This window comes from Botryllus schlosseri, chromosome 11 (assembly GCF_051294905.1).
Source record: "Botryllus schlosseri isolate E-star chromosome 11, Bs_hap1, whole genome shotgun sequence".
NCBI classification, from domain to species: domain Eukaryota; kingdom Metazoa; phylum Chordata; class Ascidiacea; order Stolidobranchia; family Styelidae; genus Botryllus; species Botryllus schlosseri.
The window spans coordinates 14,536,909-14,560,957 of record NC_137246.1 but is presented as its reverse complement, the minus strand read 5'-3'; the positions used below and the strand labels follow the sequence as shown (position 1 = coordinate 14,560,957).

The following is a 24,049-nucleotide window of genomic DNA, read 5'->3' as shown; positions in this document are numbered from 1 at the left end:
TATGATTGCAACTGTTTTTCGTGCGCGGCGCGGTGCGCATGTGCCAATACGAATTGAATCATTTGCCGGCCGCCGCTTATTTCAATTATGAACTCGCGTGCAATTTGTAGTTGTACTATAGGCCCGACACATTTTCATTATATCGAAATCTCGTGCTGTTTAGACATGACGGAAATAAGTGCAATAAAATAACTACTCTGACAGCGAGAGCTTACTCGTGTGTTTTATGACCAGATACAAGAAAAAAGCAGGATAATGCCAATGATATTCGACCGCTAGCAGTCTTTTCTCTCCGGTTGGGTCGAAAGTGGCTCGGCGCAATCAGACAATCTGCTTTTTGGCGTCTCGTTGGCAGCGTGGCGAATTTTTAGCCTGAGAGAAACGGAAAATGTCATTTAAAACGGCACAGATTGTAGCCAATGTCGCCTACGACCATACCACGTTGAACATACCCGATCTCGTCTGATCTCGGAAGTCAAGCAACGTTGGGCGCGGTTAGTACTTGCATGGGTGACCGGCTGGGAATACCGTGTGCCGTAGGCAGCTTTTGCATTATTGTAGCACAAACTCGATCAATTTGTAATTGTAGTAGGCCTAACGCATTTTCCTTATATCGCAATCTCGTACCGTTTTGAAATGACGAAAATTGCAAAAAATAACTCTGACACGGAGAGCATAATTTACTTGGTTTTTTTCATGACCAGGTACAAGATCAGAGCAGGATGCCAACGATATTCGACCGCTAGCAGTCTTTTCTCTCCGGTTGGGTCGAAAGTGGCTCGGCGCAATCAGACAATCTGCTTTTTGGCGTCTCGTTGGCAGCATGGCGACTTTTCGCCTGAGAGAAACGGAAAATGTCATTTAAAACGGCACAGATTGTAGCCAATGTCGCCTACGACCATACCACGTTGAACATACCCGATCTCGTCTGATCTCGGAAGTCAAGCAACGTTGGGCGCGGTTAGTACTTGCATGGGTGACCGGCTGGGAATACCGTGTGCCGTAGGCAGCTTTTGCATTATTGTCGCACAAACTCGGTCAATTTGGAATTGTAGTAGGCCTAACGCATTTTCCTTATATCGCAATCTCGTACCGTTTTGAAATGACGAAAATTGCAAAAAATAACTCTGACACGGAGAGCATAATTTACTTGGGTTTTTTCATGACCAGGTACAAGAACAGAGCAGGATGCCAACGATATTCGACCGCTAGCAGTCTTTTCTCTCCGGTTGGGTCGAAAGTGGCTCGGCGCAATCAGACAATCTGCTTTTTGGCGTCTCGTTGGCAGCATGGCGACTTTTCGCCTGAGAGAAACGGAAAATGTCATTTAAAACGGCACAGATTGTAGCCAATGTCGCCTACGACCATACCACGTTGAACATACCCGATCTCGTCTGATCTCGGAAGTCAAGCAACGTTGGGCGCGGTTAGTACTTGCATGGGTGACCGGCTGGGAATACCGTGTGCCGTAGGCAGCTTTTGCATTATTGTAGCCCAAACTCGATCAATTTGTAATTGTAGTAGGCCTAACGCATTTTCCTTATATCGCAATCTCGTACCGTTTTGAAATGACGAAAATTGCAAAAAATAACTCTGACACGGAGAGCATAATTTACTTGGTTTTTTTCATGACCAGGTACAAGAACAGAGCAGGATGCCAACGATATTCGACCGCTAGCAGTCTTTTCTCTCCGGTTGGGTCGAAAGTGGCTCGGCGCAATCAGACAATCTGCTTTTCAGGCGTCTCGTTGGCAGCGTGGCGAATTTTTAGCCTGAGAGAAACGGAAAATGTCATTTAAAACGGCACAGATTGCAACCACTGTCGCCTACGACCATACCACGTTGAACACACCCGATCTCGTCTGATCTCGGAAGTCAAGCAACGTTGGGCGCGGTTAGTACTTGCATGGGTGACCGGCTGGGAATACCGTGTGCCGTAGGCAGCTTTTGCATTATTGTAGCCCAAACTCGATCAATTTGTAATTGTAGTAGGCCTAACGCATTTTCCTTATATCGCAATCTCGTACCGTTTTGAAATGACGAAAATTGCAAAAAATAACTCTGACACGGAGAGCATAATTTACTTGGTTTTTTTCATGACCAGGTACAAGAACAGAGCAGGATGCCAACGATATTCGACCGCTAGCAGTCTTTTCTCTCCGGTTGGGTCGAAAGTGGCTCGGCGCAATCAGACAATCTGCTTTTCAGGCGTCTCGTTGGCAGCGTGGCGAATTTTTAGCCTGAGAGAAACGGAAAATGTCATTTAAAACGGCACAGATTGTAGCCAATGTCGCCTACGACCATACCACGTTGAACATACCCGATCTCGTCTGATCTCGGAAGTCAAGCAACGTTGGGCGCGGTTAGTACTTGCATGGGTGACCGGCTGGGAATACCGTGTGCCGTAGGCAGCTTTTGCATTATTGTAGCACAAACTCGATCAATTTGTAATTGTAGTAGGCCTAACGCATTTTCCTTATATCGCAATCTCGTACCGTTTTGAAATGACGAAAATTGCAAAAAATAACTCTGACACGGAGAGCATAATTTACTTGGGTTTTTTCATGACCAGGTACAAGAACAGAGCAGGATGCCAACGATATTCGACCGCTAGCAGTCTTTTCTCTCCGGTTGGGTCGAAAGTGGCTCGGCGCAATCAGACAATCTGCTTTTTGGCGTCTCGTTGGCAGCATGGCGACTGTTCGCCTGAGAGAAAGGGAAGCCGTCATTTAAAACGGCACAAATTGTCACATCGTTCGCCTACGACCATACCACGTTGAATACACCCGATCTCGTCTGATCTCGGAAGTCAAGCAACGTTGGGCGCGGTTAGTACTTGCATGGGTGACCGGCTGGGAATACCGTGTGCCGTAGGCAGCTTTTATTTGCGTTTTTCACATAAACTCGATCAGCAATTTGATTGCTATGCTGTATTTTTATGATTGCAACTGTTTTTCGTGCGCGGCGCGGTGCGCATGTGCCAATACGAATTGAATCATTTGCCGGCCGCCGCTTATTTCAATTATGAACTCGCGTGCAATTTGTAGTTGTACTATAGGCCCGACACATTTTCATTATATCGAAATCTCGTGCTGTTTAGACATGACGGAAATAAGTGCAATAAAATAACTACTCTGACAGCGAGAGCTTACTCGTGTGTTTTTTGACCAGATACAAGAAAAAAGCAGGATAATGCCAATGATATTCGACCGCTAGCAGTCTTTTCTCTCCGGTTGGGTCGAAAGTGGCTCGGCGCAATCAGACAATCTGCTTTTTGGCGTCTCGTTGGCAGCATGGCGACTGTTCGCCTGAGAGAAAGGGAAGCCGTCATTTAAAACGGCACAAATTGTCACATCGTTCGCCTACGACCATACCACGTTGAACATACCCGATCTCGTCTGATCTCGGAAGTCAAGCAACGTTGGGCGCGGTTAGTACTTGCATGGGTGACCGGCTGGGAATACCGTGTGCCGTAGGCAGCTTTTATTTGCGTTTTTCACATAAACTCGATCAGCAATTTGATTGCTATGCTGTATTTTTATGATTGCAACTGTTTTTCGTGCGCGGCGCGGTGCGCATGTGCCAATACGAATTGAATCATTTGCCGGCCGCCGCTTATTTCAATTATGAACTCGCGTGCAATTTGTAGTTGTACTATAGGCCCGACACATTTTCATTATATCGAAATCTCGTGCTGTTTAGACATGACGGAAATAAGTGCAATAAAATAACTACTCTGACAGCGAGAGCTTACTCGTGTGTTTTATGACCAGATACAAGAAAAAAGCAGGATAATGCCAATGATATTCGACCGCTAGCAGTCTTTTCTCTCCGGTTGGGTCGAAAGTGGCTCGGCGCAATCAGACAATCTGCTTTTTGGCGTCTCGTTGGCAGCGTGGCGAATTTTTAGCCTGAGAGAAACGGAAAATGTCATTTAAAACGGCACAGATTGTAGCCAATGTCGCCTACGACCATACCACGTTGAACATACCCGATCTCGTCTGATCTCGGAAGTCAAGCAACGTTGGGCGCGGTTAGTACTTGCATGGGTGACCGGCTGGGAATACCGTGTGCCGTAGGCAGCTTTTGCATTATTGTAGCACAAACTCGATCAATTTGTAATTGTAGTAGGCCTAACGCATTTTCCTTATATCGCAATCTCGTACCGTTTTGAAATGACGAAAATTGCAAAAAATAACTCTGACACGGAGAGCATAATTTACTTGGTTTTTTTCATGACCAGGTACAAGATCAGAGCAGGATGCCAACGACATTCGACCGCTAGCAGTCTTTTCTCTCCGGTTGGGTCGAAAGTGGCTCGGCGCAATCAGACAATCTGCTTTTTGGCGTCTCGTTGGCAGCATGGCGACTTTTCGCCTGAGAGAAACGGAAAATGTCATTTAAAACGGCACAGATTGTAGCCAATGTCGCCTACGACCATACCACGTTGAACATACCCGATCTCGTCTGATCTCGGAAGTCAAGCAACGTTGGGCGCGGTTAGTACTTGCATGGGTGACCGGCTGGGAATACCGTGTGCCGTAGGCAGCTTTTGCATTATTGTAGCACAAACTCGATCAATTTGTAATTGTAGTAGGCCTAACGCATTTTCCTTATATCGCAATCTCGTACCGTTTTGAAATGACGAAAATTGCAAAAAATAACTCTGACACGGAGAGCATAATTTACTTGGGTTTTTTCATGACCAGGTACAAGAACAGAGCAGGATGCCAACGATATTCGACCGCTAGCAGTCTTTTCTCTCCGGTTGGGTCGAAAGTGGCTCGGCGCAATCAGACAATCTGCTTTTTGGCGTCTCGTTGGCAGCATGGCGACTTTTCGCCTGAGAGAAACGGAAAATGTCATTTAAAACGGCACAGATTGTAGCCAATGTCGCCTACGACCATACCACGTTGAACATACCCGATCTCGTCTGATCTCGGAAGTCAAGCAACGTTGGGCGCGGTTAGTACTTGCATGGGTGACCGGCTGGGAATACCGTGTGCCGTAGGCAGCTTTTGCATTATTGTAGCCCAAACTCGATCAATTTGTAATTGTAGTAGGCCTAACGCATTTTCCTTATATCGCAATCTCGTACCGTTTTGAAATGACGAAAATTGCAAAAAATAACTCTGACACGGAGAGCATAATTTACTTGGTTTTTTTCATGACCAGGTACAAGAACAGAGCAGGATGCCAACGATATTCGACCGCTAGCAGTCTTTTCTCTCCGGTTGGGTCGAAAGTGGCTCGGCGCAATCAGACAATCTGCTTTTCAGGCGTCTCGTTGGCAGCGTGGCGAATTTTTAGCCTGAGAGAAACGGAAAATGTCATTTAAACCGGCACAGATTGTAGCCAATGTCGCCTACGACCATATCACGTTGAACATACCCGATCTCGTCTGATCTCGGAAGTCAAGCAACGTTGGGCGCGGTTAGTACTTGCATGGGTGACCGGCTGGGAATACCGTGTGCCGTAGGCAGCTTTTGCATTATTGTAGCACAAACTCGATCAATTTGTAATTGTAGTAGGCCTAACGCATTTTCCTTATATCGCAATCTCGTACCGTTTTGAAATGACGAAAATTGCAAAAAATAACTCTGACACGGAGAGCATAATTTACTTGGGTTTTTTCATGACCAGGTACAAGAACAGAGCAGGATGCCAACGATATTCGACCGCTAGCAGTCTTTTCTCTCCGGTTGGGTCGAAAGTGGCTCGGCGCAATCAGACAATCTGCTTTTTGGCGTCTCGTTGGCAGCATGGCGACTGTTCGCCTGAGAGAAAGGGAAGCCGTCATTTAAAACGGCACAAATTGTCACATCGTTCGCCTACGACCATACCACGTTGAATACACCCGATCTCGTCTGATCTCGGAAGTCAAGCAACGTTGGGCGCGGTTAGTACTTGCATGGGTGACCGGCTGGGAATACCGTGTGCCGTAGGCAGCTTTTATTTGCGTTTTTCACATAAACTCGATCAGCAATTTGATTGCTATGCTGTATTTTTATGATTGCAACTGTTTTTCGTGCGCGGCGCGGTGCGCATGTGCCAATACGAATTGAATCATTTGCCGGCCGCCGCTTATTTCAATTATGAACTCGCGTGCAATTTGTAGTTGTACTATAGGCCCGACACATTTTCATTATATCGAAATCTCGTGCTGTTTAGACATGACGGAAATAAGTGCAATAAAATAACTACTCTGACAGCGAGAGCTTACTCGTGTGTTTTTTGACCAGATACAAGAAAAAAGCAGGATAATGCCAATGATATTCGACCGCTAGCAGTCTTTTCTCTCCGGTTGGGTCGAAAGTGGCTCGGCGCAATCAGACAATCTGCTTTTTGGCGTCTCGTTGGCAGCATGGCGACTGTTCGCCTGAGAGAAAGGGAAGCCGTCATTTAAAACGGCACAAATTGTCACATCGTTCGCCTACGACCATACCACGTTGAACATACCCGATCTCGTCTGATCTCGGAAGTCAAGCAACGTTGGGCGCGGTTAGTACTTGCATGGGTGACCGGCTGGGAATACCGTGTGCCGTAGGCAGCTTTTATTTGCGTTTTTCACATAAACTCGATCAGCAATTTGATTGCTATGCTGTATTTTTATGATTGCAACTGTTTTTCGTGCGCGGCGCGGTGCGCATGTGCCAATACGAATTGAATCATTTGCCGGCCGCCGCTTATTTCAATTATGAACTCGCGTGCAATTTGTAGTTGTACTATAGGCCCGACACATTTTCATTATATCGAAATCTCGTGCTGTTTAGACATGACGGAAATAAGTGCAATAAAATAACTACTCTGACAGCGAGAGCTTACTCGTGTGTTTTATGACCAGATACAAGAAAAAAGCAGGATAATGCCAATGATATTCGACCGCTAGCAGTCTTTTCTCTCCGGTTGGGTCGAAAGTGGCTCGGCGCAATCAGACAATCTGCTTTTTGGCGTCTCGTTGGCAGCGTGGCGAATTTTTAGCCTGAGAGAAACGGAAAATGTCATTTAAAACGGCACAGATTGTAGCCAATGTCGCCTACGACCATACCACGTTGAACATACCCGATCTCGTCTGATCTCGGAAGTCAAGCAACGTTGGGCGCGGTTAGTACTTGCATGGGTGACCGGCTGGGAATACCGTGTGCCGTAGGCAGCTTTTGCATTATTGTAGCACAAACTCGATCAATTTGTAATTGTAGTAGGCCTAACGCATTTTCCTTATATCGCAATCTCGTACCGTTTTGAAATGACGAAAATTGCAAAAAATAACTCTGACACGGAGAGCATAATTTACTTGGGTTTTTTCATGACCAGGTACAAGAACAGAGCAGGATGCCAACGATATTCGACCGCTAGCAGTCTTTTCTCTCCGGTTGGGTCGAAAGTGGCTCGGCGCAATCAGACAATCTGCTTTTTGGCGTCTCGTTGGCAGCATGGCGACTTTTCGCCTGAGAGAAACGGAAAATGTCATTTAAAACGGCACAGATTGTAGCCAATGTCGCCTACGACCATACCACGTTGAACATACCCGATCTCGTCTGATCTCGGAAGTCAAGCAACGTTGGGCGCGGTTAGTACTTGCATGGGTGACCGGCTGGGAATACCGTGTGCCGTAGGCAGCTTTTGCATTATTGTAGCCCAAACTCGATCAATTTGTAATTGTAGTAGGCCTAACGCATTTTCCTTATATCGCAATCTCGTACCGTTTTGAAATGACGAAAATTGCAAAAAATAACTCTGACACGGAGAGCATAATTTACTTGGTTTTTTTCATGACCAGGTACAAGATCAGAGCAGGATGCCAACGATATTCGACCGCTAGCAGACGTTTCTCTCCAGTTCGTCCGAGAGTGCCTCGGCGGGCGCAATCAGACAATCTGCTTTTCAGGCGTCTCGTTGGCAGCGTGGCGAATTTTTAGCCTGAGAGAAACGGAAAATGTCATTTAAAACGGCACAGATTGTAGCCAATGTCGCCTACGACCATACCACGTTGAACATACCCGATCTCGTCTGATCTCGGAAGTCAAGCAACGTTGGGCGCGGTTAGTACTTGCATGGGTGACCGGCTGGGAATACCGTGTGCCGTAGGCCGCTTTTATTTGCGTTTTTCACATAAACTCGATCAGCAATTTGATTGCTATGCTGTATTTTTATGATTGCAACTGTTTTTCGTGCGCGGCGCGGTGCGCATGTGCCAATACGAATTGAATCATTTGCCGGCCGCCGCTTATTTCAATTATGAACTCGCGTGCAATTTGTAGTTGTACTATAGGCCCGACACATTTTCATTATATCGAAATCTCGTGCTGTTTAGACATGACGGAAATAAGTGCAATAAAATAACTACTCTGACAGCGAGAGCTTACTCGTGTGTTTTTTGACCAGATACAAGAAAAAAGCAGGATAATGCCAATGATATTCGACCGCTAGCAGACGTTTCTCTCCAGTTCGTCCGAGAGTGCCTCGGCGGGCGCAATCAGACAATCTGCTTTTCAGGCGTCTCGTTGGCAGCGTGGCGAATTTTTAGCCTGAGAGAAACGGAAAATGTCATTTAAAACGGCACAGATTGTAGCCAATGTCGCCTACGACCATACCACGTTGAATACACCCGATCTCGTCTGATCTCGGAAGTGAAGCAACGTTGGGCCCGGTTTGAAAAGCTAACTAACGACGCGGAACTGATTGATGTGTTTAGGGCTAAACATCCTCTTGCCGAAGTATTCACTCACGTCACTGGAAAAAACGCGAGGAGACTAGATCGTTTCTACGCAACCTGTGAACTCATGAGCCATGTCCAAAATGCAGGACATGAAAATAACCTTGTAGCTGACCACATAAGTCCCACAATAACACTCGCAATTGAGCCAAGCACTCTATGGGGAAGAAAAAATTGGAAGTGTAATAATGATCATTTGCGAGATGACGTGTACCGAGATATAATATCTAATCTCATAAGCTTTGAGGAGAATAATATTCAACACTGCCACGGAATACAACAATGGTGGGACAGACTAAAAGATAGAATTGCCAACGTAAGCAAGAGATATGAAATAGACAAATATAAAACCTGTGACCCTCAGATAACGTATCAGAGGGTAAAAGGAAAATTGCGCATGTTAACCAAAATTGACCGTTGTGAAGGTGAACCTAACACGACGAGACAATTTTGGCAAGAATTGAAGACCAGACGGCGCAAGACCGAGCTTAAAGAACTTCAGCTCAGAGATGGAACGGTAACGACTGACCGCAATATTATTGCTAACCAGATTGAACAATTTTACACAGAATTGTGGACCCGACACGACGGCATTAATTCGTACGATCAAGACGAATATCTATCATCGTATCAGCAAGACTGCATGCACGGGAAAGACAATGAACAAACATCGGTAATACAATCTAGCGAAATATTACAAATACTGAAAGCAATGAACAGGGAAAGGTCACCGGGTTTCGACGGCCTGACAGTGGAATTCTACCTTGCAATGTGGCAAAACATTGGTTCGAGATTAACAGAAATCATAAACAACGCGCTAATATACGGAAACATACCACATAGCTGGAAACGTGCTAAAATTATTTTGATTCATAAAGGAAAGGACAAAAAGGATTTAGCGAACTGGCGACCCATTTCGCTATTAAACACGGACTACAAAATAATGGCGAAAATTCTCAACAACAGACTGGTTGAGGAGATCTCGAGCAACATCAACATGACACAGAAAGCGGGAATTCCCGGAAGACAAATGGACGTGATACACAACAATGTGAGTGCAATTGTTAATTATCATCAAGAAAAACCTTTGGAAGGTTATATAATGACCATCGACGCTAGGAAAGCCTTTGATAAGGTGGACCATCAAATGCTCATCAAAGTGCTTGATAAACTGCCCGTCACGGGAGAAACTCTTAAAGTGATCAAAGCCATATATGATAATCCTATTGCGACCCTCGAGGTTAACGGCCTCCAAGCAGCCAATGTAAATTGTACGAGGGGCATTAGACAAGGATGTCCTCTGAGTATGACACTATACGCGATTAGCGCAGACCCTCTAGCCCACAAGCTATGCACTAATGACAACATCAAGGGTATCCGAATCGGCGGGATAGAGCATAAATTAGACCAATTTGCTGATGACGTCACACTGTATGTAAGAACAACTGACTCTATTACCACAGTCCTTAACGAATATCAAAGCTTGCATAGAGTGACAGGTCAAGATATCAACACAGACAAGACGGAAATCCTACCGCTGAACGAAAAATCGCGTATCAGACTGCGAAAAACTGCGCACGCCCATATGCTAAAGCCAGTAATTAAGATCCTGGGCTTATACCACGGAGAAAGCGAACTGCAAATGAACTTTGACAGACTCTGGCAAGGAGTCGAGAAAAGCGTAAGGCATATTAAATCAAAACGGCTTTCTTGGATTGGTAAAATAACGGCGATTAAGGCATACATAATTAGCAAAATAACTTATACATATGCTAACAAGCAAATTCCAGGTGACAAGCTCAAGCAACTCGAACGTCTCGTCTTCGGTCTACTGTGGAGTCCTGAGAAACTTGAGCAAAAAAGCAGAATGCAACTTATCAGACCTAAGCCAGAAGGAGGAATTGATATGCCAGATATCGAATCTGCAACACAAGCGAAGAGAGCAAAAAGACTACAACAACTCAGTCGACTCGAGCAACCGATCGATATCTGGCATGCAGAAGCGATATACAACCTAACAACGAAGGTGAGAGATATAAATTGCAATTTATACAACAACCTCTACCCTCACAGAAATACATTGACGGAGGAATGGAAGAAGGAAAAGAAAATCTTCGACGTAATTAAAAGCCAATCACAAGATATACAAGAACTAAGCCAGAAAGAAATGTACCAGATCCTTGTTAAAACGAAGACGCAACAAGGAGGAAGCCGCATGTCGGACTGGAAAGAGATATGGCTATACCAGCCCAATATCAAAGATCACATTGACAACAAGAAACGTGAGATTTCGTATCGCATTAACACTGAGAGCTACTTTACAGGCTCCAGAAAAACCAACGCAGGCTGGGTACGACGAAAAGACGCCTACTTGAAAAACAAATGCAAATTCTGCCAACACGCCGAAGACACTCTGCGTCACACTTTCGCCGAATGTGCAACTTAGAAAAAACTGTTCTCTCTTGTAATACAGGATCTCGAGAACGACCTGCAAACGACTATTGACGCTACACCCGACGAGATCATACGCAACGTCTACGACGGACCGCAAGCTCCGACTATAATACAAGCTTTTATGAACGTGAAAACCCTTGTGTGGGAATGGAAAAATGCACTCGACATACAAAATGAATACGCCCAAAATATTGGCGAACGCATCAACGATATAAGAAGTAAAATATACAGAATAATTTAAGCGAGCCCATTAAACGGTCGCGCGATAAATCGTATTGTATTTATCGACCCACAAAAACCAACCAATCCACCTACAACCCATCCCCACCCCCAAACCTCCCATCCATCCCACTTTACCCCACCCCTAAACCACTAAACCCTACCCCGACCAACCCTATCCACCGCCCCTACCCTATTCACACCCCACCCACCACCGCTCCACCAAATATATATGAAAAACACACGTAAACGAGCGCCAAGTTCTGGCGGCTCCTACTACGACCGAGACCGCGAATCGACATCGACTGCTGAGAGGAGATGAGCCAAGCGACTACGAGCGCCAACTTTCGAAGGCGTCTACTACGACCGAGAATACAAATCCGACTTCGGCAACGGCTGAGACGAGATGACCCGATGATGGGGAAAGATTTTCTTTATGAAATTTTTGATATTTTATGTACATATTTGAATAAACATCACTAAAACGGTTAGTATAATAGACACTAGTGCGGAGCGGATCGACAAATTTTCTGGTCCGGCTCCGATCAGGTTTGTCAATTCTTTGGCGTGCAGCGTTTTTTAGGGTAACCTGACAATATAATCAGTGAATGGCTGGAATCCGGGAAAAATAGTTATTTTTGAACAGCCCTAACCACCATTCACTGGCCTAGCTATCTCATCACTTGGAAGTCAAATCCTGTGGTGTGTACGTCACGAGAGTTCCTTTCATTTATGATGTCATGAAATCTCGACGCAAGAGCATAATTTTAGAATAATATGCAACGCAGATACCAGAGGAGAACGATGGAAGATCTGTAGTGGTTGAAAATAAGACAAAATAAGGATGCAAGTCTAAAATAAGGACATTTCTTATAAATAAGGACAGTTGAGTTTTCTAAGACGTGACCCTTCAAAATAAGGACAAATCTTAGAAATAAGGACGGTATGGCAACCCTGGTTATATCCCAGGCAGAGATGCCACTGGGATATTTCGGAAAAACCCAGATGTGGAGGCGAAGTAAATTCATAAAAACCCAGATCCTATATTTCACTCAAAAGACACGAGATAGCTGTGAAAATGGAGCCTGATAGTCGTCGAATACACTCATACAGTCATTGAAGCCTTTGATATAGAATTTACAACAGTTCATAATACACATATTGCTTGGTCAACACTGCGAATCGCACAAAAAACATGTTGTTTTCCTTTCGACACATCACAATGAAACAATTGGGGCGCAGCGTGAATACTTAACAGTGTACTGGTACTAATTATATCATCGCGCTACGAAAGTTCAATGCAATGCCATTCATTCCCTATTTCTAAGGAATATTTCATGTATTTTCAGCGACCTGATCAGATTGAAAGTTGCTTTCGATTGATTAATCCTACGAAAATCACTTTTATTTGGAATAATCACAGACCAATGAATAGTGGAAATAAATAACTGCCAAATCATGAAATTCAGGGTTAGGGTTCGAATGTGCTGATCAGAGTTGGATCAATTGTAATTTGTAATTGTAATTGAATGTAATTAATTACATTTTTCAATGTAATTGTAATGTAATTGTAATTGAAGCATTTTTATTTTGCGTAATTGTAATTGTAATTGTAATTTGACAAAAATTTTGCTCAATTACAATTTCAATTACATTAAATTGCTATTGAGACCTGACAAGCACAACATAAAATAATTAACTTATAATGCATTCTCTTTAAATGTCGACAAGGAATTTGGTGGATCCATTCGCGGAAGCCCTTGACTGCGCCCTTGCGGGCGAAGTTTTTTTTATTTTTACCGCTATGCTGGCCTCGGCTGCCATAGTATACAATTTTTAGATTACTAACCAACGGATGGATTCGCAACACGTGACTCACGATTGAATACGTCGAGAAGCGAACTGCTGAGCCGGCTAAAAGCAGCAGAATTGATAGTCCCATAGCTGGCGATCCAAGCGTCGAAATTTGATATGTATGGTCCTAATCGAAAGCTAGTGTCGCACTGATTCCGCAATAAAAGTATATTTCCAGGCAATGGTACCATCCCAAAATAGTCGTGAAAGTCTGGGAATCGGCATTGTTCTGAACAATCGCTGGGCGTAATTGGTAATTCTTGTGGTCATGCTGCTGCAGCGCTCTCACTTTTCGGAACAGTCGGCCTTAAACGACTATTTTGGAGCAGTTACATTGCCCTGACGAGATTTTATTTTGTATTTTCGGAATTAGTACATAAATATCTTACGATAAAGACCAGATGCATCAAATTTGGACGCATGGATCGCCAGCTCTAGGACTACAAAGTTTACTGCTTTTAGCCGGCTCTGCAGTACGTTTGTCGGTGCATTCATCCGTGACTCACATCTTGCGCATCCATCCGTGGGCTGGCAATCTACAATACGATTTCAGATCACGATGCTGCATCGGTACTTCGTCTGGCTAACTAACCAGACCACTGGATATTATATAACGTCTTATCTGACAAAGCACGGTTTTGTTTTTACTCCTCGTCCTAATTCCTACGTCCCTCGATAAAAATAATATTATTTCTTTAATTATATACTATATACGCAAATCCAACACGTGCATATATTATAGTACTACTTTTTTAACGACATACTGCACCCTATCCTTAATCCTAAGCCTAACCCATAGGAAATTAGGTAAATAACATTTTACATTTCCAATTACGCGAGCCATAATTACCGAGCATACAGAACACGCTTATATTATGTCACAATGACATCTTACATAGCATACTATGTACGCACATAAACGCATTTATTACTACACAATCTGAACTAAACTTGAATTTTTGTTAAATACGACGCTACAGTTGTCAAGGAGCACGGTTGAATTATTCAATTATTGATTATTCAATTACATGTTCAACAGCAGCAATTGTAATTGTAATTGTAATGTAAGTGAAGCATGCAAGGAGTAATTGTAATTGTAATTGTAATTTGATATTTTTAGCATAGAGTAATTGTAATTGTAATGTAATTGAAACATACATGAAAGTAATTGTAATTGTAATTGTAATTGAACTGAAATAATGTAATTGATCCAACTCTGGTGCTGATAACCAATGCCTCTGATTAACTTGCTATAGGGGTGTCCAACTAACTAACTCTCTCTCTCTCTCACTCTCTCGGAGTGCCCCTGTTGGAACTATAAATATACTCAGATAACAATAGGATTATATTAGTCGGGTCATCACCTGGTCTGTTCATGTGCTTGTGCATACCATACAGTTACATAATATTTATCGAAATCGGTACATGCCGAATTGTTCACGAAGTGCTGAGTTCGCTACTGGCAATCGTCCTATATGAACATGACTTTCTGCGACCTGGAAGTTACCATTCAATGAAGCTCCATCGCATCAAGCCGAAGCCTCTCATTTCAGTAGTGAAATAGATTCTCAACACTCTGTCGTTACAAGACCAGCAAAATCCATCGACAATGGCGAACTGAAGTGCGTGCATTTGACGATATTGCGACCATACTAATCTAATAATTAATTTTCGAGCGTAAAACTGACCTGGCGAACTGGATGTTGAAAAAACCCAGATTTCAAGGATAAAAACCCAGAAACCCGGGTGATGCTCAAGAAACCCAGATCTGGGTGGAAAAAACCAGGAGTGGCATCTCTGATCCCAGAGTGAACTGAACGTAAAGTACGCTTCGGATGAAAGAGATGATGTGTATTGTGATTGGACATTGTAATTACTTGATTACAATTGTGTCGTAGTGCGTCGAGCAAACGACGATAGTCATTCGTTTTCTGTTGCCTTGCACGTCAGGACCTTCTATTATGTTCGCTTGAATAAACTCTCAAGTTAGTATAATACAGGGTACTGTAGTTTCACTGTTAACGAAGGATGACCATAACTTCACTGCATATCGTTGACCGCACATCAATAACATAATAAGTCAATGCCATTGATCTCGGAGATTTCCGATTTTACCAAATCATTAATCAGCCCAGACTGCTGCACTGTATCATGCTTAGGTCTGGGCAAATTCGAGTATCTGGGTGATTCCATTCTGAATCACGTATTATGCTTCGAGTCGAGTGACGTCATAAAAGTATGTAAAATGTCTAAGTTCAAATATGTATCTTTTATGTCACCACAAAAACTATAATGCCTGTTATGCATCACATTAAAGATATTTTGGTGGTTTTCCGACCTTACCGATTTCGTTGCACTTGGTGACAATGTTGTGGGACGATCATCACTTCGGAATTGTGTTATTTCTAGGAACGTTCGTAGCTTTGTACTATATGTTTCGTATGCTGCGATAGACCAGTAAAGGTTTCAAGGCTTCCAGAGTGAAAAATAGTATCGAAACTACAATTTTGTTGATAAATTAACTTGCAGTGGCGAGGAGCGTATAATTTCAGTACTGGAAAAAAATCGTCTTTTAGCCTGCTACTTGACTTGAATCATTAAAATTAATACTCGATACAGATTCGAGCACTCGAATCATTGTGCCCAGCGCTAATCATGCTACTGCTGGAATGCTGACCGCAAAATGTTTTGAAATGAAAATATGGGTATTGGGCATTGGGCACTATGCGATAATCGCATTCGAGAGAGCTAAACACCGATGGCTGGAATTTCCGATTTACCACATTTTTGTGCTGTCCCTCCTGAAATATGTAGCGACATGAGCTTACAACGTACGAACACGACGAATAGATTAAAGCGGTTAAAGATGGACAAATTTTAATATGCTCGACCACGCACTAACCCTGATTGAGTAGAATTTCTCAAATTGAAGTAGGACATCAGTGGAATACAACACGTACCATTATCTGGACTTGTATCTGATTGATATTGAATCCCAGTGGAAAACTCAAATTAACTTGGCGGTAACCGACAAAGAGCAATGGTTCATGCTTATGTTATTGTCTTTTGCAGCAGTATGACCAATAAGCAGGTAGTGTGTTCATACTATATTCATTAAAATCGATGCAAGAGTTGATGTTTATTGATGCATGATGAACCGAGCAGTAAGTCCGTCAATCCGGTTCTTTTATAGAGGAAATCGATTTCAAAAAGGTCACTTGATAGTCCAATCATTCTGAATTTTAGTGTTATGTGAGCCGTTGGTAGTATGCGCAATATCCATCATTTTGGCAATACTTAAATAGCTGGTTCGTATTTTGACAATAATGACAGGTAAGAAACGATTTGCTTCACCTGATTTTCTTGCGGTAAAATAACTCTTATATTCTTAGATGGCGACAAGAATCTTCAGAGTGTGGATGAGGTAAAATGAAAGGCTCTCTGTAGAATGAGTGTAGTGTAGGTCATGCGAATTGGTAATTCTCGTATTTCAGGAGTACGAATTAGAATTGAAAGAAACAAAGAAAAACAGGCAAGAATTGCGTTATCCACAAAAACAAACTGTACATGCTCGGGTAATTTTGACAATTTATTGAATGAGTTGCATAGTTTGGAATGAGCCTATACGCCTATATTTCATTTATGTATTCCATCATGGTAGTTTTGTAACGGCATAGAGTAGATAATCCAAATGGGATAAAAATTAGTAGCTCCGGGGAGGTGTTGTGAGATGTCGTCTCCTCTTTAGCATGAAGTCGGAAATACTATATTCACATTCTATATCCAGAGGAAATGTAATGTTTTTAGTGTGCCTTAAATTGCACCCATTGATTTATAGGCCGGCAACAGCATCGTCCCATGTATGTGTTTTGATTGCAGTTTATGAAATTAATTCAAAAACTACAATGCCCGAAGACAGGATTGGCGGCAGTATCAACAGATTCAGAACGGGGAGGTTTATTCGAGTATTGCGAAAAATGTCAACGAAAACCCAGCAATCACTTTTTCGAGTTGCCTATTTTGTTCCACTGGCTGCAAGACAATTGGGAATTCGGTGATATCAATGGTTCTCATGATGCTAACGGTAGCCTATCTGTATCAATGCTTCATTGGTCGATTCGCAAATATTTAGAAACTAGTCATTTCGTCAAATGTGCGTGCAGCATGGGATACATCTACCCGTGCAGCTTTGATTGGAATGTCAACACCCTGAAATGCTCTGGATCAGACTCTATGAAATTTGGAATTCAGGTAAATAGCCTAAGATTAAAATTGCTAATATGAATATATGATGACGAAACTCTTCTGCAGCAATTACGATCTATTTTTCATTTTCGACACTTAAGCTGCAGAATATAATCTTATGGTCATTCATGCATCATATCTACAAATACATACCGATTCAAATCGTATAGTGGTTGTTGCTTACTCAATACTCATCACTGCGACGACTGTTGCTTGGAAATCACATTACGAACCAAGAACCCTTCGTCAGACTACATAATGATGATTTATAATGGATCTTGATATTTCGATTTATTCTCCCTGTACGTAATATACTGTATGGGGTTAATCTTGATAACGGCTAATAGTGACAAACATGATATATACATTTCGGTTAAAACAGAGGTCTCAAACTCAAATGAGCTCGCGGGTCAATTTCCTAGTTTTGATGATGCCGCGGGCCGCAGCACCAGTAGTGAGGATATTCAATGTATTATTTCCAAGTAGGCCTTTTATGACGAGACCTTGTATACAGGCATTCCACAATCATCTTAGATATGTAATTTACTATTGTAATATTCACGGTTGACACGGAAAATATTCATATTATCAAAATTAGAATAAAATTGGTTTCGCGGCGGGCATAATTTTTTTTTAATAATGAGTTATAGACCTCATAGGAGAGGATGCATCTTCCACCCCTTGTGATTCCAATGAGATTTCTCGTTGCCCCTGTCCATTTTCAACACAATTTCGGATGGTAGGCCTACCTATATGAAAATCAGAAAGCCCATTCACATAAAATCGCGCATAGCGCCAATACTATTTTTTACAGTTGATTAAATTGGCCAGAAAAATGTTCCACAGCATATAGGCCTAATTCCACAAAGCATCTCGTGCACCCTGATGTGGTGCTTCGTACTCCGATGGGGTCTACGGACCCTGGTTAAGAACCCCTGAAATAGAAATGTCTAATCGGCAAAGAATTCATTGGTGTAACAGCTGTAGAGCGTACTAATATCTTTCTCGACACCGATAATAAGACGGATAAAGAGAGCAAACAACACCCAACATGTAACCAACTATACGTCATGAGGGTCACAGAATGCCATGGTTGCCATACTGACCTGATTAGACAGCTACATATCCTACGCAACGCAAACAACGATGTTGTGATATATTACTATTCCCCATGACAGTTTCATAGATTGTTTCGTCCGTAGGAATACCAAGTCACCGTTCCCAGTCGCAAATCCTTCTCAGATTTTACAGTTTGACCCGACTCAACTCAAGTCATTTTTAAAAACTGACCCAGTCAATCCCAAATCGAGTAATTTCACGAGAAGGTCGCACCAAACCAAATCACAATTTTCAGTCACGAATCATCAAGGGTCATGTTTTATCATCATGAATTAAAAATGTGACGTAATAGCAGATCTTCTACTGCTACTACTTCTACTACTACTGTTTTAAAAATGAGGTGATAATGAAGTTTTTCGATATTTCAGTGATCTTTATAGTAGTTTTAGGTTGAACTTTAAGATCTTAAATCTAAAAAAGATATATGGCACGTGAATATATTGTTGAATACTTGAAATTCTAAAATGCCGTTGCGGGCCCACAGAATGCTCTCGCGGGCCGCGTGTTTAAGACCTCTAGGTTAAAACCATTTAGCCATAGCTTTTTCATGACACCTAAAATTTCACGTATAAATTTCTAGAAATTATGCCAAACGGATTCGTGTATTATACAATCAGGCGCCATTTAGTCTGATAAATGTCGTACTTATGTTATTTGATCCGTTACCAACGTATCTATAGGCATAATAGAGATCTTTCCTGAATTTAGATACCAGGATTATGGCCAATAACCAACATTCCTCCTCATGATGTAGACTACGGTAAGAATCAAGTGCATCGCAATTTTAACTTAAAGTATTAGATTATTTGATCCACCATTGAACGGTGGCCAACCTTTTCGGCCAAAAGGCCACATACCTCGCACACATGCAATTTATGAACCATTGCGCTGGCCAATTAAATGCTGATGAGCTTTTCTGTCATCTGCTAGATGCGGCTCGGATTAGGTAATGGCAAAAACAAAACATATCTTACTATGCATCAAAATCGATAACATTATTGCCACGAAAGCTCACCGTGTATAAATGTCGTAGCCGCGCCAGGCACGAAATTTTTTCAAAGATAATAAATGAATTCGTTCAACAATGTTCTTGCATATATCGCGGGCCGCTTCTGTATCCTGCTGGGCCCAGTCGATGACGAATACGACGAAAGCGAAAGTAAAATAGCAAGGAAAAACGTCTAGAAGACAGCCGAAGATATCAAGATCGAACACTATTACTTCGGGCATTAGGTCGAAGTAGATGCTGGATATTTCAGCCTCCTCCAATCTGTCCATTACTTCGTATCAAGTCTTGAGTATCGCATTGTACATTGTATGTCTTGAGCGGTCAAAATTTATAGAACCGCCGATCGTACCGATTATATTATTACAGCACTGCAATTCCCAAATGCTACTCAAATTTCGTATGTCCTTACTATTTGTTATATGTCGACGCAACCCTCTTTAACTCTCTTTAACTTGTCGAAGCACCCTGGGCACTCTAATTGGCACCCCGGTTTAGAACCACCAGGCTAAGGCCTATACCTCTACAATCTACACGTGACTCGATAATGAAATCAGTCAATTTGGGATAAATAATACCGCTATACTTACTCTTTAGCCAAGCACCTACTCTCCAGATCACTTGGTCACCGCGAACCGCCTTTGGATGATTACGACCAGGTCTAGCTAACTCGAAAATGACATGCATGCATATACGTATTTATCAAAGGTACATAATCCATTGCAGATGGTTCTTTCAAAGTTGGAACGAAATTATTATTCGCAATGGAGCTTCCTCACGAAAATGTGCGAGCATGAAAAAACGTCAGTAGCTTCTGCATCTAAGTTATTACATTACAATGTAATCCATGAAATGTCCAAAGTGCATAGAGTATACGTGACGAAATATCAATGACTACTTATATATATTATATACTTATAACTTTCGCCATTCGCGTATGCATTTATTTGAATCAATTTCCGTGCCACCGGACACTCTCATTCCTTGTCTTCGTCGGAAGACCTGTATAAATGCTCACAGCTCTTCACGAAAACTGTTTTTTCTTCAGATACTCATCGAATTTATGCGATCACGATAAAAGAATACAGGAGTGGCAAGAGTTTGCATATTGGAAAACCAAGCACCCTCGGTTTTTGTCGTCCGATTCAAAACCACTTAATCGATCCCGCATCGAAAAGTCAAAGATCGATGGTACGGCGTTTCATCAACTCACCGTATAAATTGTCGTCCGGCTCATTAATTTTCATACTCAGTTGTCACCCGTGAAGAGGAATCAAGCGAAATCGTCCGTCTGAACTATGAGCTGGCCGTTCGAAGGTTCTGTTTTATACTCGTGTTTGTTGCCTGGGAAAAGGACTATTAATCTTGCTTCTCTTAAATTTTGATTAACGACATATCAACATTATGTAGTGCAAGGACTGCGAACCACTTACCCTATACCTCTATACCGATTACTACGAGGCAAACGCCCAGCCATCGAAATATCCGGAGTCGAGTAAATCTATCAGGTTGAACGAGTTACATTTATTTGATAATTATATCATGCATTACAAAATACTTATATAGGCCAAAGACGTAGTACGTGCGAGAAATTTGTCCAACTTCGAGAAATTGTTGCTGGATTCCAGTTCATTCATTTAATTCCCCGGAATGGCATTTCCTTCCAACACGTTTGACTCTGGCCTCCGATGCCCGGAATTAAATTGAATTAGATACTGCCGCTGCGTGTTTAAAAACTATGAATTTTCAGCTAAGGATCAAAAGACTGGCGGTCAATATAAGACACGTTTCTCCATGATGTTGAAGTATTCCATATAATCCGTGACCCACTCAAGTTTTTTTCCTTGTTATTGTCTCGTGTATTACCGGTGGCATAACAAAGATTGACCACCCTTGATGTATTGAAAACGTGACGTCACTTCATTGCTGGGAATTTCAATTTCACTTCATTTGCTTTTATTGTATTTCAAGCAGGTAAGTCTTAACGTATGCTCCTAACGTTGCGTAACTCTTACAGAATCAGACGAATTTGCGTCGACTGGGAACTGTTCGATCCCTTTTTATCAAGCACGCCCTCGTACAACCCGTGGCAAGCAGAAGATGACGTATGGCCCATGAAGGAAGATGAGTATGTTAATCAGCTTATTTGTTCATTCAAAATATGTTGGTCATTCTTTATACCGATAGCGAGAGCATGTTTGGTATTTTTTTGAATAGTAAACTCTCTTAGTCATCTTTCATCAATTAGGCATTGTTGCACATAATCTTTGGAACCGTCTGTCCTTACAAAATAGCTTGGCCAGAATAGAGAAAAAGCGTTCAGCAGCAGCAGTTGTCTGCTGGCAGCATTGAAGTTCATTGCTTACTGCTGGAGTGCTATAACAACACACACGTTGCTTCATACCGATAATGTTGCCTCAATCGCACTTTTTAGATTGCGGTCCCAATCTGAGCTTTGTTAACATCCCGTCATCCATGCACCCATGCGTTGAGTTTGAGAACCAATGTCCACCCCGTAGTTAAGTTTCCGATTCAGATTTGAGATGTCGGGTTGAGCTTATAAAAGCTTCGGACATACTGAAAATTTCACTCATTTTTAGGTGCGTTGATCATCACGCCATGTCAACTAATTTGTTTCAATAGATCGTTTATGATAAGCTGACAAGGGGCCATACAACAGTACGACTATAAAGTAGGCTAAAATGTCAAATGATGAGTTCACTGACAGAGCAACCTTTGCGACACCAACGAAATGCATTTTGCAAAAACTTTTTGACTTTGCAAACAAATTCCACGATTTTTTGGCCTATCGCTTCAATATTGACAAAATTTGGACGCGTCGAAAAAATATTAGTCTAACTATGAGTTACATATCATATCAGTATATACGATTTACCATATTTATATTGCAATGCAAAAAGGTTGTCGAATGTGTGCCAACTGCGGTATAACACGGCGTAGATATAGGATGGACAGATATAAGTGATAACCCTAATGCAGAAGCTTACAGCCGACGATCCGTCACGCATTGGCCGCCGCGTGGAGGTCAACCAGCTACATTATATCGCAATAACTATCCCGACACGAGTTCAACCGGTGCGAATTTGTTAAGATCTCTTCCGACCGTCTATCAAGTGAAACAATGGGGACAAAGCTTCGAAAAACTTCTGGCTGATGAACTCGGAATCGAGTTTTTCGATGAGCAGTTGCAGAAGGAGTTCAGCGTTGAGAATTTGGATTTCTATCTCGATTGTATGGAGCTAAAGCGAGCCCCCATATCACAAGTGGAAGCGTTAAACCAAGCCATTTACGAGTGGGTGTTTCTATGAAACATTACGAATTTGATGGTCAAGTTCCACACATTATTATTATTATTATTGGATTAAAAGTATGTCGAATCATTTCATTTCTGATCTCTTTGTCTGGGGGTCAGGTACAAATAGTAAATTTGGGTGACCTTTTAAAAGGTGTAATAATCTATACCTTTTACCCATTACGCTTTATGGATCAAAAATATGCGTTTTGAATCTACATCAAAACGTACGGATGAAATTTAATCAATATTACCCGTAGAATTGAATATTACTGGGATTATATCTTCTGCGCCATCGACATTGATTGAAACATTTTCATTCCTCGTAGCAAATATATACATAAGGACGCACCCCACCCGATTAACATCGATACAAAGACGATGAATATCACGAAAAAGGAGCTGAAAGGCCAAAAGACAAGATATTCGTACGAAGCGGCTCTCGACCACATCTACAACTTGATGAAGAAAGATTCGTACAGACGTTTTGTTTTATCGAACGTCTACCGAGGGGCTGTGGCGAGCGCTACCGACCCGGTAGTACCTGAAACTAAGTAAGACACATTGCCTCCTATAATATTCCTGATATTCATCTGATTTGTAACTTATGATTGCAGGAAAAAAACACAATCCTTCAAAACGTACGTATGCCATTATTCTTATGTTGTCATATCACTCAGTGCGGAAACCACCATATATATAAAATAGATTTTGATGTCAGTATCTTTTGCAGCAAGCGGTTAGCCGTTAGAGCTTGTATCTATGCTTCTATGACCTTGAAATGCTTTTTTCAGGAAATCAATGATGCTAAAATTTTGGACGTGAAGCTTGAGAGAACAGGGGACTGCTCTACTGACATTTACACAATAAATTACTTTCTTATGTATTATTTTTTCAAATTAGAATCCCCACCAGTATCGCAGGTGTAACATATATGAAATCTATTATTTATTTTCTATATAAGCCCAACTTATGTCTGTTCAGTGTACATAATCAATAAATAGAAAAATAGTGATGAATTGTGGGATGTAGAATGCATAATTAACGCGTTCTGAGTATAGTAAATAGAAATGTTTAGTTATCATGCTACGGCCACATATTCAACGTAATGTTGCGCCGCTAA

At 42.0% G+C, this 24,049-nt stretch overlaps 2 protein-coding genes, 1 long non-coding RNA gene and 16 other non-coding genes across 20 annotated transcripts in view; 18 read left to right on the top strand and 1 right to left on the bottom strand.

Annotated features, from left to right (window-relative positions):
• The window catches only part of LOC145451148 (dynein beta chain, ciliary-like), a 346,083-nt gene that overhangs the window by 242,944 nt on the left and 79,090 nt on the right, over positions 1 to 24,049 (bottom strand). The gene's annotated exons all lie outside the window — the stretch shown is intronic.
• Positions 1 to 24,049, top strand: part of LOC145450777 (uncharacterized) — a 188,587-nt gene that overhangs the window by 128,765 nt on the left and 35,773 nt on the right. The gene's annotated exons all lie outside the window — the stretch shown is intronic.
• LOC145451231 (5S ribosomal RNA) lies at positions 425 to 543 on the top strand. The gene has a single exon (XR_013918742.1). It is a non-coding gene; the product is annotated as a 5S ribosomal RNA (ribosomal RNA).
• Positions 891 to 1,009, top strand: LOC145451230 (5S ribosomal RNA). The gene has a single exon (XR_013918741.1). It is a non-coding gene; the product is annotated as a 5S ribosomal RNA (ribosomal RNA).
• Positions 1,357 to 1,475, top strand: LOC145451229 (5S ribosomal RNA). Its single transcript, XR_013918740.1, has one exon. It is a non-coding gene; the product is annotated as a 5S ribosomal RNA (ribosomal RNA).
• LOC145451237 (5S ribosomal RNA) lies at positions 1,825 to 1,943 on the top strand. The gene has a single exon (XR_013918747.1). It is a non-coding gene; the product is annotated as a 5S ribosomal RNA (ribosomal RNA).
• LOC145451228 (5S ribosomal RNA) lies at positions 2,293 to 2,411 on the top strand. Its single transcript, XR_013918739.1, has one exon. It is a non-coding gene; the product is annotated as a 5S ribosomal RNA (ribosomal RNA).
• On the top strand, positions 2,759 to 2,877 carry LOC145451329 (5S ribosomal RNA). The gene has a single exon (XR_013918833.1). It is a non-coding gene; the product is annotated as a 5S ribosomal RNA (ribosomal RNA).
• On the top strand, positions 3,361 to 3,479 carry LOC145451227 (5S ribosomal RNA). Its single transcript, XR_013918738.1, has one exon. It is a non-coding gene; the product is annotated as a 5S ribosomal RNA (ribosomal RNA).
• Positions 3,964 to 4,082, top strand: LOC145451226 (5S ribosomal RNA). Its single transcript, XR_013918737.1, has one exon. It is a non-coding gene; the product is annotated as a 5S ribosomal RNA (ribosomal RNA).
• Positions 4,430 to 4,548, top strand: LOC145451224 (5S ribosomal RNA). The gene has a single exon (XR_013918735.1). It is a non-coding gene; the product is annotated as a 5S ribosomal RNA (ribosomal RNA).
• On the top strand, positions 4,896 to 5,014 carry LOC145451223 (5S ribosomal RNA). The gene has a single exon (XR_013918734.1). It is a non-coding gene; the product is annotated as a 5S ribosomal RNA (ribosomal RNA).
• Positions 5,364 to 5,482, top strand: LOC145451389 (5S ribosomal RNA). The gene has a single exon (XR_013918888.1). It is a non-coding gene; the product is annotated as a 5S ribosomal RNA (ribosomal RNA).
• Positions 5,830 to 5,948, top strand: LOC145451206 (5S ribosomal RNA). Its single transcript, XR_013918719.1, has one exon. It is a non-coding gene; the product is annotated as a 5S ribosomal RNA (ribosomal RNA).
• On the top strand, positions 6,432 to 6,550 carry LOC145451222 (5S ribosomal RNA). The gene has a single exon (XR_013918733.1). It is a non-coding gene; the product is annotated as a 5S ribosomal RNA (ribosomal RNA).
• Positions 7,035 to 7,153, top strand: LOC145451220 (5S ribosomal RNA). Its single transcript, XR_013918732.1, has one exon. It is a non-coding gene; the product is annotated as a 5S ribosomal RNA (ribosomal RNA).
• LOC145451219 (5S ribosomal RNA) lies at positions 7,501 to 7,619 on the top strand. The gene has a single exon (XR_013918731.1). It is a non-coding gene; the product is annotated as a 5S ribosomal RNA (ribosomal RNA).
• Positions 7,973 to 8,091, top strand: LOC145451216 (5S ribosomal RNA). Its single transcript, XR_013918728.1, has one exon. It is a non-coding gene; the product is annotated as a 5S ribosomal RNA (ribosomal RNA).
• Positions 15,393 to 23,945, top strand: LOC145449427 (regulator of G-protein signaling 6-like). 2 transcript variants are annotated; one of them, XM_080327788.1, is made up of 15 exons: positions 15,393 to 16,576; positions 16,636 to 16,667; positions 16,738 to 16,818; positions 17,123 to 17,309; positions 17,376 to 17,494; positions 19,316 to 19,367; positions 20,211 to 20,272; positions 20,340 to 20,416; positions 20,662 to 20,804; positions 20,867 to 20,930; positions 21,631 to 21,741; positions 22,726 to 22,926; positions 23,256 to 23,480; positions 23,544 to 23,567; positions 23,721 to 23,945. In XM_080327788.1, exons 1-15 carry the CDS (start codon positions 16,570 to 16,572, stop codon positions 23,749 to 23,751), a joined length of 1,416 nt encoding a protein of 471 aa, XP_080183914.1. In that variant the 5' UTR covers positions 15,393 to 16,569; the 3' UTR covers positions 23,752 to 23,945. The 2 variants fall into 2 exon arrangements, with proteins under 2 accessions (XP_080183914.1, XP_080183913.1); XM_080327787.1 differs by having other exon boundaries at positions 17,123 to 17,494.

Bases quoted from the DNA above. Each gene is read 5' to 3' on its own strand.
- LOC145449427 (XM_080327787.1), top strand. The intron at 20,273-20,339 runs GTCTAGCTAACT...AATCCATTGCAG, and splicing joins CTTTGGATGATTACGACCAG to ATGGTTCTTTCAAAGTTGGA. The intron at 23,568-23,720 runs GTACGTATGCCA...TGCTTTTTTCAG, and splicing joins AAAACACAATCCTTCAAAAC to GAAATCAATGATGCTAAAAT.